The sequence below is a fragment of the Zeus faber genome, assembly GCF_960531495.2.
Source record: "Zeus faber genome assembly, chromosome: 22".
NCBI lineage: Eukaryota > Metazoa > Chordata > Actinopteri > Zeiformes > Zeidae > Zeus > Zeus faber.
In genome coordinates, this window is record NC_137209.1 from 16,701,346 (window position 1) to 16,719,704 (window position 18,359).

The following is an 18,359-nucleotide window of genomic DNA, read 5'->3' on the forward strand; positions in this document are numbered from 1 at the left end:
AGAGGGATGGATAGATAAGAGTGATAGAAGGATGGATAGTGATAGAAGGATGGATAGATAAGAGTGATAGAAGGATGGATAGATAAGAGTGATAGAAGGATAGATAGAGGGATGGATAGATAGTGATAGAGGAATGGATAGAGTGATAGAGGGATTGATCGAAGGATGGATAGATAGAGGGATGGATAGATAGTGATAGAGGATTGGATAGAGTGATAGAGGGATGGATAGAGGGATAGATAGATAGATAGATAGATAGATAAAGGATAGAGGGATGTATAGAGATAGGTCTAGATATATGGATAGATAGAGGGACGATAGATAGACAGATGGATAGGGGATAGAGGGATGGCTAGATAGAGGGATAGAGAGATGGATAGAGGGATGATAGATAGAGAGATGGATAGATAGAGATAGATAGATGGATGGATAGATAGAGGGATGATAGAGAGATGGATAGAGGGATGGATAGATAGAGGGATGGATAGATACTGACTTGTCCAGCAGGGTCAGGGCCGTGTTGGGATGAACTCGGACGTATTTACTCGTCGTTCGTCCGTAGTCGGCGAGATACGAAGACCAGTCCCACTGAGTGAAGAGGTCCAGCAGCTAGAGGGGGGAGAGAGGGATGGAGAGAGGGAGTAGGGGAAAGAGAGAGTAGGGGAGAGAGAGGGATGGAGAGAGGGAGTGGGGGAGAGAGAGGGAGAGAGGGAGGAGTCATTTTCTCCATCAAAAAAAACAAATCATGGATCCCTGCCGATAAAACCGTCGAAAAAAGAGGGGGAAAAGCAGAGGATGGCGGGACAAGAGAGAGAGAGAGAGAGAGAGAGAGAGAGAGAGAGAGAGGAAAACACAGACGGCTCTCTTCATTTTTCCTTTTTGGAGATTTGGGGAAAGACGGGATGATAGATGGAGAGACGGAGGGAAGATGAGACGTAAACAATAACACAGGCACGGGTGGGAGTTATTGTCTAGTATTATTGTGCGTGTGTGACCAGCAGCACACACAGTTATGCAACAGAAATATGAGTCTCACACACACACACACACACACACACACACACACACACACACACACACACACACACACACACACACACACACACACACACACACACACACACACTCTGAACTCTGGGTTACACCAGAAGAGTGAAAACCATATGTGAGAAAGAGATGAGGGGGAGCAAAAGAGAGAGAGAGAGAGGGAGAAAGAGAGAGAGACTGAGTGAGGGGGATAGAGCGAGAAATATGGAGGGGAAGAGGAAGAAGATCAGGTTCCTCACTTCCACCAACACACACACACACACACACACACACACACACACACACACACACACACACCGCTCGTTTCTTTCTGTTCAGTCTGTACATTTCATCTCCCTTCCTCCCTCGCTTGCTCGCTCTCCATCTCGCGTTGGACCCCTAAGCGCCGCTTCCTACAGAACCATGTTAATCCACTCCTGCGGCGCCGCATTTCTCAATTTTTTTCCGCAAGGTCTATATTTACTTCAGTTCAGTTTTTCCCCAACAGTGCTCGGCTACGGAGACTTCTTTCTTTTTTTTTTTTTTTTTTTTTTGGGGGGGTTTGTTTTTTAACGCAGCCTTTCCTCCGGGAACATGCGATAAAACAACATTGAAATGTTTTTGCAAAGAGTGCAATCCATTTAAACGTGTTTTATATGAGTCAAACACCGTGTCAGTGTGAATGACTTGTCATGTGCATAAGCTGATCTGATTGGAGGAAAGTGTGGAAGGAGAGGAGAGAGGGAAGGGGGTGGGGGCAGGTCCGAGTGCAGGGGGAGGAGAGAGGGAAGGGGGGAGAGCCCCAGGTGAGAGTGGAAGGAGAGGAGGGAGGGAAGGGGGGGAGAGCCCCAGGTGAGAGTGGAAGGAGAGGAGGGAGGGAAGGGGGGGAGAGCCCCAGGTGAGAGTGGAAGGAGAGGTTTTCAACACTCCTCTCTGGGAGGCTTCGCCACGCAGCCGAGGAATTCTACCCTTCATCCTGCTGCAAAGTCTAAATCAATACTGCAGAGAGAAGACGAGGGCGAGAGGAAGAGGGGATGAGGGGAGAGGAAGAGGAGTGGAAGAGAGGAGGAAGAGGACGAGGAGACAGGGAGAGGAAGAGGAGAGGATGAGGAGACAAGGATAGAAGACAAGGAGGAAGAGAAGGGGAAGAGAGGAGGAAGTGAGCACGAGGAGACAAGGAGAGAATACAAGGAGGAAGGGGAGGGGAAGAGGATGAGGAGACAAGGAGAGAAGACAAGGAGGAAGCGGAGAGGAAGAGAGAGGAGGGGAAGAGAGCCAGAGGAGACAAGGAGGAGAGGAGAAAGAGAGGAAGCGAGGACGAGGAGACAAGGGGAAGAGGAGGGGAAGAGAGGAGGCGGGGGAAATGAGCAGGAGGAGACAAGGAGAGGAGGAAGAGGAGGAGGTGGCAAGGAGAGGAGGAGACTAGGGGAGGGGGAGGAAGAGAGCAGGAGGAGGCAAGTAGAGGAGGGGGAGGAGACGAGGAGAGAAGACAAGGAGAGGAGGAGGAAGAGAGGAGGGGAGAAGGGGAGGACAGGAAGGAAAATTAGAAGAAGGGAGGAGAGCAAGAAATTAGGGAAATTGATGGTTGTTGAGATAGTGGTTAATAAGATGGATGGATGAGAAGAATGTGGGGAAGGAAGAGAGAGAGAGACCAATCCCCCAAAAATGGACCATTCAAGGTTCCCTTTAAAACTTTTGGCTGCTGTGGGTTTCTCCCCACCGACCCACCCACCCACCCTCACACACACACACACACACACACACACACACCTGACCGGCACTTCACCCTACGTACACACACAAGCACACAGAGCATGTAGTAGTCTCAGTCTGCCTCTTCACCTCCGGTTGAACCTTTCTTTCCGTCTCGCTCCCTCTCTCTCACCTCATCATGACCCCCCCAACACACACACACACATCACTCACACAGACACCACACACACTCTTCCTCGTATTCTTCAGGGGGTACAGAGAATAACACAGCTCTCTCTCGCTCTCTCTCTCTCTCTTTCTCTCTCTCTCTCTAAATACAATCATAATAACGATCATCATCACATAATCATAATCACAAAACATAAACAGATCAACACACAACGCCGATGCTGCCGCTGCCGCACGCCTCCGTCCCTTCCCTCCATTTGTGTGTTTCCTGATGATCTCGTTCACACGTTTGGTTCCTCTTGGTGCACGTTCACGTGTTTGGTCCACTTCTTGTTGGTTCCACGCAGACGCGGTGGACCTCCCGCGGGGGGCCAACATCTTCGGGCGTCGGCATTGTGGGTAAGACCTCGTACGCCGCGTTGCCATGGCGACGCGGTTCTTCGGAATACACTCAAGCACGCCGGACCGTGGCGCGAGCCCGCAACATGTCGGACGTTATTTCCGCCGCAGACGGTGTTTCAATCTGTTGAGTGAGATTTGACCTGACAAAATGGCCGACTCCTGATTTAATCCACTACACGGTGAGGGACTCTTCTGACTCTGATGTGGTAGTTGATCAACCGGCGCGTGTTTCACATTTTATATTAAAGTTTTTTTGTTTTTTTTACAAGGCCAGCAGGACCAAGGTCGAGGTTAGACGCTCAATGTAGTCACGTCCCCGGTCCCGCAGCGTGGTGACGGCGGCCGATAACGCCCTCTCGGCGGGTGTTGCGCCGAGCTTTGCCGCCCGCCGGTAAAGGCGTCCAGCCCGCAAGAACCATCCCAGCCCAAGCCGCCGAGTGGAAACTCACATTTTAAACTTTTCGGGGGGGGGGGGGGGGAGAATCGCTCTTTTGGGTCGGGCTTCCTTTCCTCCATCGTTCGCCTCGTCGGCGGTGCTGTGCTGCTTTCGGGCCGTGCAGCGTAATGAACTATGACCCCTGCGTACATTCCTGGAGAAGTTCTAGACTTTGATGGCGTTGGGCTTCATTGGGATTGTTCTGGACATCTGATTTTAAGTGGATCGGGGGGAAAAAAAAAAAAAGGTGCTTTTGGCCTGGAGTAAAGGATCAGGTTTTGAATTCACATCCAGACTTTGAGTCCGGCTCTTAAACCATGAATCTTGTCCCTTCATGACCCACACCTCCCCGACAACATATCTGCTGGAGGTCAAAGTTCACAGAGTAAGGTAAAGGCCAATGAAAGCAAAGCAAAACAGAAACAATTACAAAAAAACGGCTTTGACACTCGTCCATCAGCGCTGTGCCCCCTCTCTCCGTCCGTCCGTCCCCGAGCCTGTCCCCCGGGTCAAAGGTCGCTCAAATAAGGTTGTTTTCCCTCAGAGCAAATGGCCGCTCTGACACCTGCCCGTCAAATTTATAACTGTCCTTCCCTCTTCCCCTCCGTCACCCTCGTCACGCTCCCGTCGTTCGTTCGATCCAGCCGGAGAGAGGTCAAAGGTCGCTGAAAGGAGAGAAAGTCCCCCCCCCCCCCCCTATACTTCTCTGGCGATAAAAAGAGGAAACCCAGCTCGCCCCCCTCCCTCCCCCCCTGCAGCGTGAGGGTTCAGGGGTGAGCGCAGGGTCACTAATAGCAGTGAAAGTGTGTTTGGGTTTTTTTTTCTTTTTTTTTTCCTTCTTCCCCCTCTTATCGCAGAAACAGACACTTGTGTCGCTGGCGCCATGACGGTCTGCCTCGCCTTCCCACCGCCCCCGAGGCGCTGGAGCCGCGGGACACTTCCACGGAGCCGAGACTTAAGCTTCCACCCCGCTTTGGGTCGGACTTGGTACTTTTTGCACCGTTTCGTTTTAATCGCGCGATTTCATTCCCCCCCCGCGCGTTTTGTTTCGCCGTCTCCACGTCGCGTCCCAGTAAGAGCTCCGCTTCTGGCCGTTTTGCGGAAATGTCAACCGGGTCGAGTCGTTCAAGTTTTCGTCGTTGGACTTATTCAGCTTTTGCCTGATCTGTGCCCCAACTATAAATGAAATGTTATAACAGCAATAGCAGAGATACAGATCAGGCGTGACTTGAATGTTTGGCCGAGTGAACCACGAATGAAGGGAATATACACGACACTGTGGTTCAACCCATCTCATATGGGTTGTGTTTGGTGGATTTTACAACAAATCCCAGAATGCAACTGGTCCCTCGAGGTGTTGTGGATACTTTCTCTTCTTTTGAGTGAATGTTCATCCATAGGGACACGTCACTGACCACAACGGGCTACGCTGCTTTGGCTAGTTCCCCGCGGCTGCCATTCGCTTTCTGCCGTGCGGCGGAGCCCGCCACCAGCCGTGTTAAAACTGCATGGGGAGGAGCAACATGCAAATACAAAATACATTGAATGGCCGTTTCTTAAAAAGTGCGAGTCAAAACAGTTTAAAATATGAAGAGTTTTCCAGTACAAAAAAACCTCACGGTTTACCATTTAAAATTTGTGGGGAAAAAATTGTCAAGATCCAGGTGAAAATCCAGGTGTAGTCGAACTAAACTAATGTCGATAATTTATTATTATTATTATTACTATCTATTAACTATCGTCTCGACAGAAGTTCTGCCCTCTACCTCACAGAAGCAGGAGGTCAGAGGTCACCGACAGAGGTTATCTCGATCAATGCACACCCATTTTTTATTTTATTTTGTTTGGTTTCATAAATATATATTTTTTTTAATCAACGCAATTTGGTTTAGTTTCAGTTTGTTTTATTACTTTGAATAATTGTTTCTATTTAGTGATTTTAATTATAGAAGCAGATTTCATGCATTTTAGGGAAGGGAAAAAAAACAAACAAAAAAAGACGTGGATTTATGGAATTATTAAATCTACTTAACTCCAGCATCATTTTGAGAGAACATTCCAGTTCTTCCTCCAGTTTTATTTTATAGGAACATTTTTCGGTCTTATTTTAGTTTCAGAAAATGGTTTTGGAAAGTTTTAGCTGTTTGTTACAAAGCAACAACAACAATATATAATAATTAAAAATCATAAATAATAATATAAATATCAAAGGTTTGCTCCGTCACTTTTTTTTTTTTTTTTTTTAAGATTTCACCCTTCCCTGTTTTTTCCCCCCATCGTCATTCTCTCCATCAGATGGAGAGAGGGAGAGAGGGGGGGGGGAGAGAGAGAGAGAAAGTCGGTTCAACTGCGGGTCTGTGCTGTCAATTAGATACTACACAGACGGAGAGAGGGAGAAAGAGAGAGGGCGACAGAGAGAGAGAGAGAGAGAGAGAGAGAGAGAATACAAACCAAAAGAGAGAATGAGACTGGGTATTAATCGTGTCCTACAGGTACATAGAGAAGTTTGGTTGAAATCTGATGAAATTATTCAAATCTAGCCGCAGTTTCACCTCTTTCGCTCTGAACGGCTCCCTCCATCCACAGATGGAGGGATGGAGGGATGCAAAACTCGTTGCAGAGCCGCATTACGAGAAACTGGTAAATATCCCCTCACACATCGAGGGGGAAGAAGCCCTGGGTCACTCGTTTTTTAGTTGAGGCTTTTGACTTTAATATGATTTTTTTTCTTTAACATTAATTCATTTAATATCCTCTAGGGTTATTTATGACCTTTATTTCATAATTAAAAATATGAATTATAATAATGCCATTAGTGCGTCATTACTTTGGCAATATTGTTCATATTAACATTAATTTCAATGGATTAAAAAGTATTATTTAAAAAATTATTATCATAATTTGTGCTGTTATCATCAAGTCAATATGGTTATTTAATTACTGATCAATTTCATTAGTGTTTTTACTGTTTTGAGTATTGATTATGTGTAATAATAGAATTATAATACATATGTATATACAGATCATTTGAATTTGAGAGAAGGGGAGAGAGAGACTGAGTGAGAAGGGGAGGGAGAGGGGCGATGCAGGGGGGGAGAGGGCTGGAGAGAGGGGAGAGAAGGAGGTAGTGAGAGAGAGAGGGGGGGGGGCGAAGGCGGCAGACAAAGAGGGAGGGGGAGAGAGGGATAGAGGGGGGCGGTGAGAGGGAAAAAGAGAGAAGGAGGGAGAGGGATGGAGAGAGAGGGAGGAGGAGTGGGAGAGGGGGGGATGGAGGGAGTGGGAAAGAGAGAAGGAGGTACAGTAGAGGAGGGGGAGAGAGAGAGAGATGGGAGAGAACGTGAAGCCAGAAAAGAGTGATAGATAAACCAGAAGGCAAAAAGAAAGGGCGGAGAGTTAAGCAGAGAGAGAGAGAGAGAGCAAGAGAGAGATGGAGTGAGTCTGAATGGAGGGATTGTAAACAAGTGCAAATCAAGACAGAGCGCCGCAGACGAACGGTAAACGACAAGAAAGGGAAGGAACGGGAGGACGTAGAGTTCAACTCCCTCACTCTCCACCTCCCTCCACCCCCCCCCCCTCTCTACCTCCTCTCCCCATCCCTCCATCTATCTCTACCTCCTCCTCTCCCTCCCTCATCTCACACAGGAAACAGCTGAAAGTTGTTTTGGTGCTTTAACCCCAACACACACAACCACACACACACACACACACACACGGAGGAAGGGGTGTAGCTGAAGGTCGTTTTAGGGACACAGAGACGCAGGCGTCACGACCCGAACAGAACAGAACAATGACCCGACCTTAAAAACAACTGTGTGTGTGTGTGTGTGTGTGTGTTTTCAGAGAGAAAGTCCATTTGCTTGTCCTGTGATTAATGGCGTGCATGTGTGTGTGTGTTTTACACACACCGGAATACACACCGGCACTAAGAGGACATCGGGATCGTCAGAACATTTGGCATCCTCATTCGCCCAAAAAATGCTTGAATGTCATTATACTAATTTTTTTGTTTGTATTCGATACGCATCTTCCCGGATGACTCTCGTGGCACCAAAATGGTCCTGCGCTGTTTTTAAATCGACATTAATCTCCCAAATAAGATTGTTTTTAAAGGTGTTTCCATAAACCCACTGGACCTGGGTGTTGCATTGCAGTCACTTGTTTGTGTGATCGGTGTAGCAGGTTGGATGACTTTATATGTTTGTCTCTCATGCGTTTCGGGAAAATTCGATGCAATCCTTTTCGAGGACGTCCCGTTGGGGTTCCACTGCAAATGACCCAGAATGCACCTCCCAAAACGGCCGCGCAAACAACAAGAGATTTTTTAAAAAACGGGGAAAAAAACAACAAAAAAACGCTGAAATGTTAAGTATGAGCGGGCGAGAGACCTTGACCCTGACTCGCTCCCTCTCTCTCTCTGACCGCTAGCTGACCACCGCTCGGATGTCCTGGAACCCCGCTCCCCTCCCGTCCAATCAGATTGCAGGAACTGCTCTGTTGGCGTGACCGCGGACTAACCCGTCGCCGCGGCGATAAGCTGCCACGGTCGCAGACAGGACAGGAAGGTGACGGTGAGGTGGCCAAGGCGCGCACGCACACGCACACACACACACACACACACACACACACACACGAGTGTGTTTGTGTGTGAGTGATCAGATAAGGTGTGTTTTTCGGGCGCCCCGGCCACAATACATCCTCTCTCGCTCTCTCCTACTGACCTCAACATGCACCCTGAGAGTGTGTGTGCGTGTGTGTGTATTGTTTATGCTTGTATTTAAGTGACACGGATACTGCCACACAACACGCCTCATTCAGTGTGAGCGGAATAGAGAGAGCGAGAGATAGAGAGCAACAGAGAGAGAGAGAGAGAGCAACAGAGAGAGAGAGAGAGAGAGAGATAGAGAGCAACAGAGAGAGAGATAGAGAGCAACAGAGAGAGAGAGAGAGAGAGAGATAGAGAGCAACAGAGAGAGAGAGAGCAACAGAGAGAGAGAGCGAGAGATAGAGAGCAACAGAGAGAGAGAGCGAGAGATAGAGAGCAACAGAGAGAGAGAGAGAGAGAGTGCGCGAGAGGGAGAGAGAGCCTATCAGATGCAGACCTGCCAACCTTGGGAAAACACTGAGTACCAGTAACAGAGTCTCTGTGGTGTTTGAGTCACTGCAGCTAAATGATCCACCAGTTATTCACACCGTAGCGCCTGGTAACGAGGACATTCACATCGTTTGCAAGCAGACTATTTAAACAACATTCATATATTGTACATATCTGATATTCAAATCATGAGGACATAGATCTTTGAAATGCATCATTTCCTAAGGTACCCAACATTGCAATTGCAATTTTCTTGTCCGATTCCGAATTTCAGATTTTTTTTTTTTCAAGTCTGACCTGACTGATTCAGATTCTCACCATCATAATAAAACATCGACTGTTAAATATATTTTACTTTTTCGTCCAATCATTTTGAGTTACTATCCGTGATCGGAGTAATCAAACGTTCTTATCATTTGGTCTCATTGGGCGTCTCTGCTGTACGTCGATGACAAGCACATCATGTTACCTGATCGCGCTCAGGTGATTGGACAGCTGCACGCACGGACTACACTGCAATTTTCAGTTACCCCAGTAGTGAGACTGCTGATTTTGACACTGTTTATTATTATTCATTATTCTCTATGGAACAATAACAGAACATGAAACTGTGGCTGAGTTCCAATAAAAGAGAACATGGGACTGTGACCAAGTTTCAGTATAATTCAACCTGTAACTGGACACAACATAGAACTAATATGGAAATGTCCAGTTCAAACTTCAAATTGAACTCTCTTCCACTTTAAGTGCAAATACACATTTATATTATATTTATATGGTACTTTCCATTCCAAAATAAATTGCAATCATCGCAAAATAAATAAAAAAATGGACTCTTCTCGCTCTGGTTCACTGGAAGTCGTCCTTCGCTCACCGTGCGTTAAACCATCTCAATCAAATGGAACGACTCGTTTTACTGAGTGACTCATCAAGAACCGAGTCTCAAAAAAAAAAAAAAAAAAGAGTGGAACCTTTCATCACAACTAGAGCTCTGCTGTGAAAGTGATAATAGACAGGCTGCACCATGTTATAATATTGTCATGCGACAAATAAATTATTGATTTATGTTCTTTATTGACCTAGAAGTACCTTAAAACAGCAACATTTTATTTATTTCGCTTTTTTTTTTGAGTGTCAAAGCAACTTTGTTACATTACATTGGTATCGGAGCATTTTTACCAGCACAGTACAAGAGCACAATATCGGTGTGGAAATTAGACCGGCACAGAATCAGATATGCGACCTGATCAGTCGGTCAGCGGAGAGAGCAACATACTGTATAGTGAGAGAGCAACGCATAGAGGGACAGCACCAGAGAGCAAGAGAGAGCAACAGATATATTGAGCGCAACAGATAGAGGGAGAGAGCAACAGATAGAGAGCAACATATAGAGGGAGAGAGCAACATATAGAAGGAGAGAGCAACAGATGGAGAGCAACAGATAGAGGGAGAGAGCAACAAATAGAGAGCGACAGATAGAGAACAACATATAGCAGGAAAGAGAAACAGATAGAGAACATATAAAGCGAGAGAGCAACAGAAAGAGAGCAACATATAGAGGGAGAGAGCAACAGATAGAGAGCAACATATAGAGGGAGAGAGCAACATATAGAAGGAGAGAGCAACAGATGGAGAGCAACAGATAGAGGGAGAGAGCAACAAATAGAGAGCGACAGATAGAGAGCAACATATAGCAGGAAAGAGCAACAGATAGAGAACATATAAAGGGAGAGAGCAACAGAAAGAGAGCAACATATAGAGGGAGAGAGCAACAGATAGAGAGCAACATATAGAGGGAGAGAGCAACAGATAGAGAGCAAAATATAAAAGGAGAGAGCAACAGAAAGAGAGCCACATCTATAGGGAGAGAGCAACATATAGAGGCAGAAAGCAACATATAGAGGGAGAGCAACAGATAGAGAGCAACTGATAGAAAGTAACATATAGAGGGAGAGAGCAACATACTGTCTAGAGGCAGAGAGCAACAGATAGAGAGCAACAGAGGGGGCGAGCAACAAATGGAAGGAAGAAGGCAACAGAGAGAAATAGAGAGCAACAGGAAGTGACAGAGAGCAACATACATACAGACATTATTTGTGTTTGTAAACCAGCAAAAACAGAGTAATAATATACGTATTTTTGGGCATTAATAAAGCGGGAAAACATTCTAAAAAGGTGAGTTAAACGAACCTTAACGAGACACTTTTCAAATTGAATGGATTTATAGAAACTAATCGAACAAAAACCAGATGAACGCGTTTAAAGTGTATAAATGACCTCAAGTCACTCGTGACGACTCCCCCCAATCGGCAGGGCGAGCATTTACACGTCCGTCCGCTGCTCATCCTCCTGTTCCCCTCCTTTTCTTCTGCCCTCCCCTCGTTCCACCCCTCCTCCGCAGCCCCCCCCCTCCCTATTCACCCCCCCTTCTGAGAGCGGTCAGACAGATGAAGAGAAGTGTCAAACCCCCTGAGAGAGAGAGAGAGAGGGAGAGAGAGAGGAAGAGGGAGAAGTGGCAACAGACGAAGAGACGGGAGTGTGTAGAGGAAGGACAATATTAAGGAAAGCGAGAGAGGGAGAGGGAGGGGGAGAGGGAGAGAGAGAGAGACCACCCTGTTTGTCCGCTGTATCGTTTTCACCTGACTGCACCTTTTCACTCCATCACTTGTTTTCATCCTCCGTCAACACATTCACGTCGTGTTTTCTCAACACGGCCCCCCCCCGCCTTTCTCTCTTTCTTTCCTTTCCCATATCTGTCCATCATCCCTCCCCATCACTTGTTCCTCTCCCTCCCTCCCTTCCTCCCTCTCTTTATTTCCTCTCTTCCGCCTGGATCCCGCTCTGCTCTCCTACCCGGCCTTTGATCCCCGTTTTACTTCTGTGTGGGTTCTCTCCCCTCCCCCCTCTCTCTCCCCCTCCCTCCCTCCCCCTCAGTGGGGCCAAAGGTCGACCCGGTGCCGACGTGCACCAACGTTAATCGATCTTTGTCCGAGCGTGCGCGAGGCCAAAAAACGACCAAAATGGGAAGACGTGAAGGGGTGGTTCACTCTCTCCGTAGGTCTATGAGCCATTGTTTGTCGTCATCCTCCCGCGCGCCGTCGGTTTTTAAGAGGTGACGACATTTAAGATCTGACCCTAGAGCTGACTTTTAACAGCTTAAAAAAAAAACAACCAAAAAAAAAAACTGTTCACTTTCAAGAGCGCCGGAGGCCATCCGGGCGCCGGAGTAGTGATGCAAGACTCGCTCCCTCGTGAACGAATCGCTCCGGGGGAAAAGGAGTCGACTTTCTGCGCTTGGTGTCAAGATCCGGAACACCAAGTGCGGACCGTCGAGGACGGCAACGACGACACCCGACGTAGAAATGCTGATGTCTCCTCACGGACAGACGGGACCGCACCTTCTCATGAAGGATACCGTGATGTGGCCCCAGTGACCGGGGACGAACCTCAGCGCTGAATGTGAGTTGGAATCCACTCGACCATTTCTACCGAAGCGGCCGCTCAGTCTAGAGCCTCCAACAAAGTCGGAGGTGAGGGGCAATTTCAGCTCAGAGCAACCACACCAGGGCCCAGAGCACGCACCAGCGCGATGGCGACGCTGAGCCGTCTGACACATGCGGCAGACGCTTCGAGCCGAAGGCACCCAGAGACGCCGAAGCCATCAGAAGCCAGATCTGAAGGAAGTGACTCGCGAGTTACCCTCCTGTTTTGAGGTACAGGAAGGAACCATCCCCCCACATTTAAGGGCGCAACTCTTAGTTGGCAACCACGCGTCGGCTTTTGGTCGCCAAGAATGACATGGCAGTCGCTCAATTTCTATCATTTTACAGATGGAAAAGGGACCGGACCGCACAAGATGGTTCGACAAAAGCCCAATCGGACAACCGTTGTGGTGCAGCCCTGGGGGTGGGAGATGGAGCTCCACAGAGCAGTTTGCCGGGATCAAGGACTAAAGAGGAGAAGTTCCTCAACACAATGCCTCAAAGCAAAGATGGGATGGAGGGAAGAGGAGGAAGGGATGAGGGACGGAGAGAATTAAGCCGAAAGAAAATGGTAATTGGGGAGATGGAGGAGAGGATGGAGAGGTGAAGGGAAGGGAGAGGGGAGAAGTGAGAGAGATAGAGTGAGAAAGATGAATGCGTGGAATTTCGCCATCTGTGGGCGACCAAAGGAATGTATAGAGGACCAATCAATGATAGGCCGGCCCACACACACACACACACACACACACACACACACACACACACACACACACACACACACACACACACACACACACACACACACACACACACACACACACACACACACACACACACACACACGAAGTTCTGCAAAAACAACAAACTTCTCAATGTTCTAAATTTAGGAGAAGTGATATGATCTGCAGGAGAGGACGCCAAGGAAAAACTCTCTCCAGCTCCCTCCCTCCCTCTCACTCTCCCCCACACACTAACTCTATCATTCTCCCCAGCGGCGGCATTAAGGGTGGGCCGTCCGGGCTGAAGCCCCAGACGTTTTAAGATGGCCCCCAATCTAAAACAGCACCCCAGTGCCGGCTCAGCGTCCACGGCTCCCCAGCGATGGGGCGCCCATGATCGCCGCAACAATACAGTGGGTTTTTATTTTAGGTTATTTTATTTTACTCCCTTTCCTTATGGAAATAAACAAGCAGCGTGCGTAATGGGGGCACTTTCTCTGTCATTCATATAAATTGCTGAGTTACTAAGGGACTAAGTTACTGAGCTATTGGCATCCTAATTTACTGAGGCACTAACGTACTATGTTATTGAGTAACTAAGGGATTAAATTACAGAGTTAATGACGTACTCAGTTACTAAGGTACTAAGTTGCTGAGTTACTGAGTTACTAAGGTACTAAGTTGCTGAGTTACTGAGGTATTAAGTTACTGAGTTAATGACATCCTAAGTTACTGAATTACTAAGTTACTGAGTTACTAATGTACTAAGTTATTGAGTGAATGCGTACTAAGTTACTGAGTTAATAAGGTACTAAGTTACTCAGTTAATCACATAGTAAGGTACTAAGTTACTCAGTTACTAAGGTACTACGTTACTGAGTCAATGGCATACTAAGTTACTGACATTCTAAGTTATGAAGGTACAAAGGTACTAAGGTACTAAGTTAGCGAGTTAATAAGGTACTCAGTTACTGAGTTAATCACGTAGTAAGGTACTAAGTTACTCAGTTACTAAGGTACTACGTTACTGAGTCAATGGCATACTAAGTTACTGACATTCTAAGTTATGAAGGTACAAAGGTACTAAGGTACTAAGTTACTGAGCAACTAAGTTACTGAGTTTCTAAGGTACTAAGCTACTGAGAAACTAAGGTGCTACATTAATGAGTTAATGACATACTAACTTACTGAGTTACTGACATTCTAAGTTACTGAGGTACTAAGGTACTAAGTTACTGAGCCACTAAGTTACTGAGTTTCTAAGGTACTAAGCTACTGAGAAACTAAGGTGCTACATTAATGAGTTAATGACATACTAACTTACTGAGTTACTGACATTCTAAGTTACTGAGTTATTAAGGTACTAAGTTACTGAGTTACTCAGGTACTAATTTACTGACGTACTAAGTTACTGAGGTATTAAGGGACTAAGTAACTGAGTTCATGACATACTAGGTTACTGAGTTACTTAGGTACTAAGTTACTGAGGTACTAAGTTACTGAGTTATTAAGGTACTAAGTTACTGAGGTACTAAGGTACAAAGTTACTGAGTTAAGAATGTGCAGAGTTACTAAGGTACTAAGTTACTGATGTATTAAGTTACTAAGTTATTAAGGTACTAAGTTACTGAGTTACTAAGGTACCAAGTTACTGAGGTACTAAGTTACTAAGTTACCAGGTTACTGAGGTACTAAGTTACTGAGTTAAGAATGTGCAGAGGTACTAAGGTACTAAGTTACTGATGTATTAAGTTACTAAGTTATTAAGGTACTAAGTTACTGAGTTACTAAGGTACCAGGTTACTGAGGTACTAAGGTACTAAGTTACTGAGTTAATGAGGTACTAAGTTGCTGAGTTACTCAGGTACTACTACAAAAGTTACTAGGAATCGATGGTAATAGTTCAAAAATACCAGAACTCCATGATATTTGTAGGATATCTTTTGTGTTTTCAATATGGATGCTTAGGCTTCTACACCAATTTCCACTTGTTTGTATCTCGAAGTCGCAAGTCGGTGTGCATGCATGCGTGCGTGTGTGTGTGCGTTCGTGCACGTCCATCTCCATCTCCCAGGACCCCGGAACCATCCGGAACATCAAGACCCTTCCAGACAACAAACAGCGCCGTCAATGTGATTTATCGACCATTCAGACAGGATGCACACATGCACACACATGCACACAAACACACACAGAAAAAATACATACACTTAACACTGCGCACACACACACACACACACACACACACACACACACACACACACACACACACACACACACACACACACACACACACACACACACACACACACACACACACACACACACACACACACACACACACAGACAGTGGGAGGGCAGCATTTACGCCCATTTTCAAGTATGTGTATGCAGTGAAAATTGTGCATGAAAAGCCTTTAGACGGGTTTCGGGAGGTGGGAGAGTTTGGGGCCTTTTGATATGATAAGACCGGGAAAAAAAACAATGGATGAAAAAGAGGATGAGAGCGAGACAGAGAGACACAGCAAGAGAGAGAGAGAGAATAATAAGCATAATAATAATAATAAAAAAAGCGAGATAAGTGAATTGCACTGAAAGAGGGAAAGAAAAACAAGTTAAAGCAATTGTTATCGGCTAGGGGGGGAGAGGAGAGAGGGAGAAGTGGAGGATGGAGGGAGGGGAGGAGGTGTACAAAGAGCGGAGGAGGAAAAAATAAAGGGAAACTGAAAGTTAAGTGAGAAGGAGGGAATGCAAAAGATGAGAGAGAACAGATAGAGAAATATGTAAAGAAGAGAGAGAGAGGGACAGAAAAGTGATAAAGGAAGAGAAGTGGAGAAAAAGAGAGCGGAGGGAAAGCAAATAGGAAGGAGAGAGCAGGGGAGGTGAGTGGTGGAGAAGAGGAGGAGAAAGGAGGATGGGAGAAGTGAGAAGGAGAGGAGATGAGAAAGGAGACAATAGAGAAGATGAGGAAGAGGGGAGGAGATGAGAGAGCGGGGGATAAGAGAGAAGGAGAGAGGAGGAGAAGAAGATAGATGAAGATAGGAGAAGAAAGGAGATGATAGATACAAGAAGGAGGAGAGGAGAAGAGGAGGGGAGGAGAAAAGAGGAGAGGATAGATAAGTGGAGGAGGAATAAGAGGGGATGAGAGGAGAGGGGGAGAGAAGAAGAAAAGAGAGAAGGGAGGAGGATGAGGAGAGGAAGGGCGGAGGGTAGGAGTAGGAAGAGGAGAAGAGAGGAGGAGAAAAAGAGAGAAGAGGATGAGAAAGGGGGAGAGGATACAGAAGACGAGAAGAGGAAGAGAGAAGAGAGGAGGGGAGCAGAGACGAGGAGAGGAAGAGCAGAGGGTAGGAGGAGGAAGAGGAGAAGAGAGGAAGAGGACAGAAGGAGGAGAGGAGAAGAAGAGGGGAGGAGGAGGAGAGGAGGGGAGGAGGAGAGGTGAAGAGGGGAGGAGGAGGAGAGGAGGGGAGGGGTTGCTCCACCGGAGCAAACATTGAATGGTGGATGAATGCAGAAAAAGAGTGGAGGGAAAGCAAAATAGGAAAGAGAGAGCAGGGGAGTGGGGGAGAGAAGAGGAGGAGAAAGGAGGATGGGAGAAGTGAGAAGGAGAGGAGATGAGAAAGGAGATGATAGAGGAGAAGATGAGAAAGAGGGGAGGAGATGAGAGTGGGGGAGAAGAGGAGGAGAGGAGCGAGAAGATAGGAGGGAGGAGAGGAGGGAGGAGAGGAGGAGGAGAAGGGAAAGGAGGAGAGAGGGGATAGAAGAGGACAGTGGAGAAGAGTGGAGAGAAGAGTAGGAGAAGGGAGGAGAGGAGGGAGGTGAGAGGAGGAGGGAAGACGGAGGAGAGGAGAGGAGGAGAATAAGAGAGGAGAGAAGAGGCGAAGAAGAGAGGTGGAGAGGAGGATAAAAAGAGAGAAGGAGAGAGGAGGAGAAGAAGACAGATGAAGAGAGGAGGGGAGGAGAAAGGAAGAGATGATAGATAAGAGGAGGAGGAATAAGAGGGGAGGATAGGGGAGAGGGGGAGAGAAGGGGGAAAAGAGAGGAGAAGGGAGGAGGGATGAGGAGAGGAAGGGCGGAGGGTAGGAGGAGGAAGAGGAGAGGATAGAGAAGAGGAGGAGGAGAGGGGAAGAAGAAGAGAGGAGAAGAGCGGAGGGGTGGAGGGATGAGGAGAAGGAAGAGTGGAGGGTAGGAGGAGGAAGAGGAGAAGAGAGGAAGAGGGCGGGAGGAGGAGGGGAGGGGAGGGGTCGCTCAACCGGAGCAAACATTGATGCTGGATGAATGCAATATTTTCTTCTCTCTCTCCCCCCTTCTTCCTCCTCCTCCTCTCCTCCTCCTCCGAGCGACAGAACAAGAGGCAGTGCATCATCCGGACAGGCGGAGAAAGAGAAGAGAGAGGGAGAGAAAGAGGGATTGTGAAGGAGGGATAAAGGGCTATCCGTCTCTGTCTGTCACCTCATTCATCCTCCCTGCTCCATCCTGCCGGCCCATCCGTCATCACACACACACACACACACACACACACACACACACACACACACACACACACACACACACACACACACACACACACACACACACACACACACACACACACACACCAACAACGATGACAAAGTCAGATGCGCGCCCGGTGACACACACACACAAATACTCAAAAAAAGACACACACACGCACAAAACACACACAAAAAACACACACACATTGAAAAACACACTCAAAACACACGCTGAAAGTTACATGCGCGCATAAATGCATGTGTTCACACACAGTGACAAACACACACTCGCACACAAATGCTTCAGTTCAACACCAAACAATGATGGTAGATATGCGTGCATGTACACACACACACACACACGCGCCCATTTTCGCGCCATCAAAATCAAAGATGACACACACACACACACACACACACACACACACACACACACACACACACACACACACACACACACACACACACACACACACACACACACACACACACACCCCGCCCGGTGTTGTGGAACTCTCACCCCCCGTCCGCCGTCCGGCCGGGCCAGCAGCGCTCCGGACGGCCAGCTTCCGGAGCGCTGCGGACTTTCCCAGGACCAGAGGAACGCCCCTCTGTCAAACCAGTCAAACCAGTGCAGCTTTCCCACTATCAGGGAGTGGCGCCTGTGTGTGTGTGGTGTGTGTGTGTGTGCACGTTAGGGGTGGTCGATAAAATGGCCACGAACCATTTATCAGCGATGTCGCATTGTCACGAAATGACAAGTCCAGGGGTTAGCAGATCCAACTGACGGATGGATGAATGGATGGATGGATGGATGAATGCATGAAT

At 47.3% G+C, this 18,359-nt stretch overlaps 1 protein-coding gene across 1 annotated transcript in view; it reads right to left on the reverse strand.

The window, feature by feature from the left end:
- The window catches only part of exoc6b (exocyst complex component 6B), a gene marked incomplete at its 5' end in the record, with an annotated part of 84,796 nt that overhangs the window by 3,325 nt on the left and 63,112 nt on the right, over positions 1 to 18,359 (reverse strand). Inside the window, 1 exon segment of the mRNA XM_080023334.1 lies at positions 497 to 609. Coding sequence (XP_079879460.1) covers positions 497 to 609 — 113 coding nt within the window.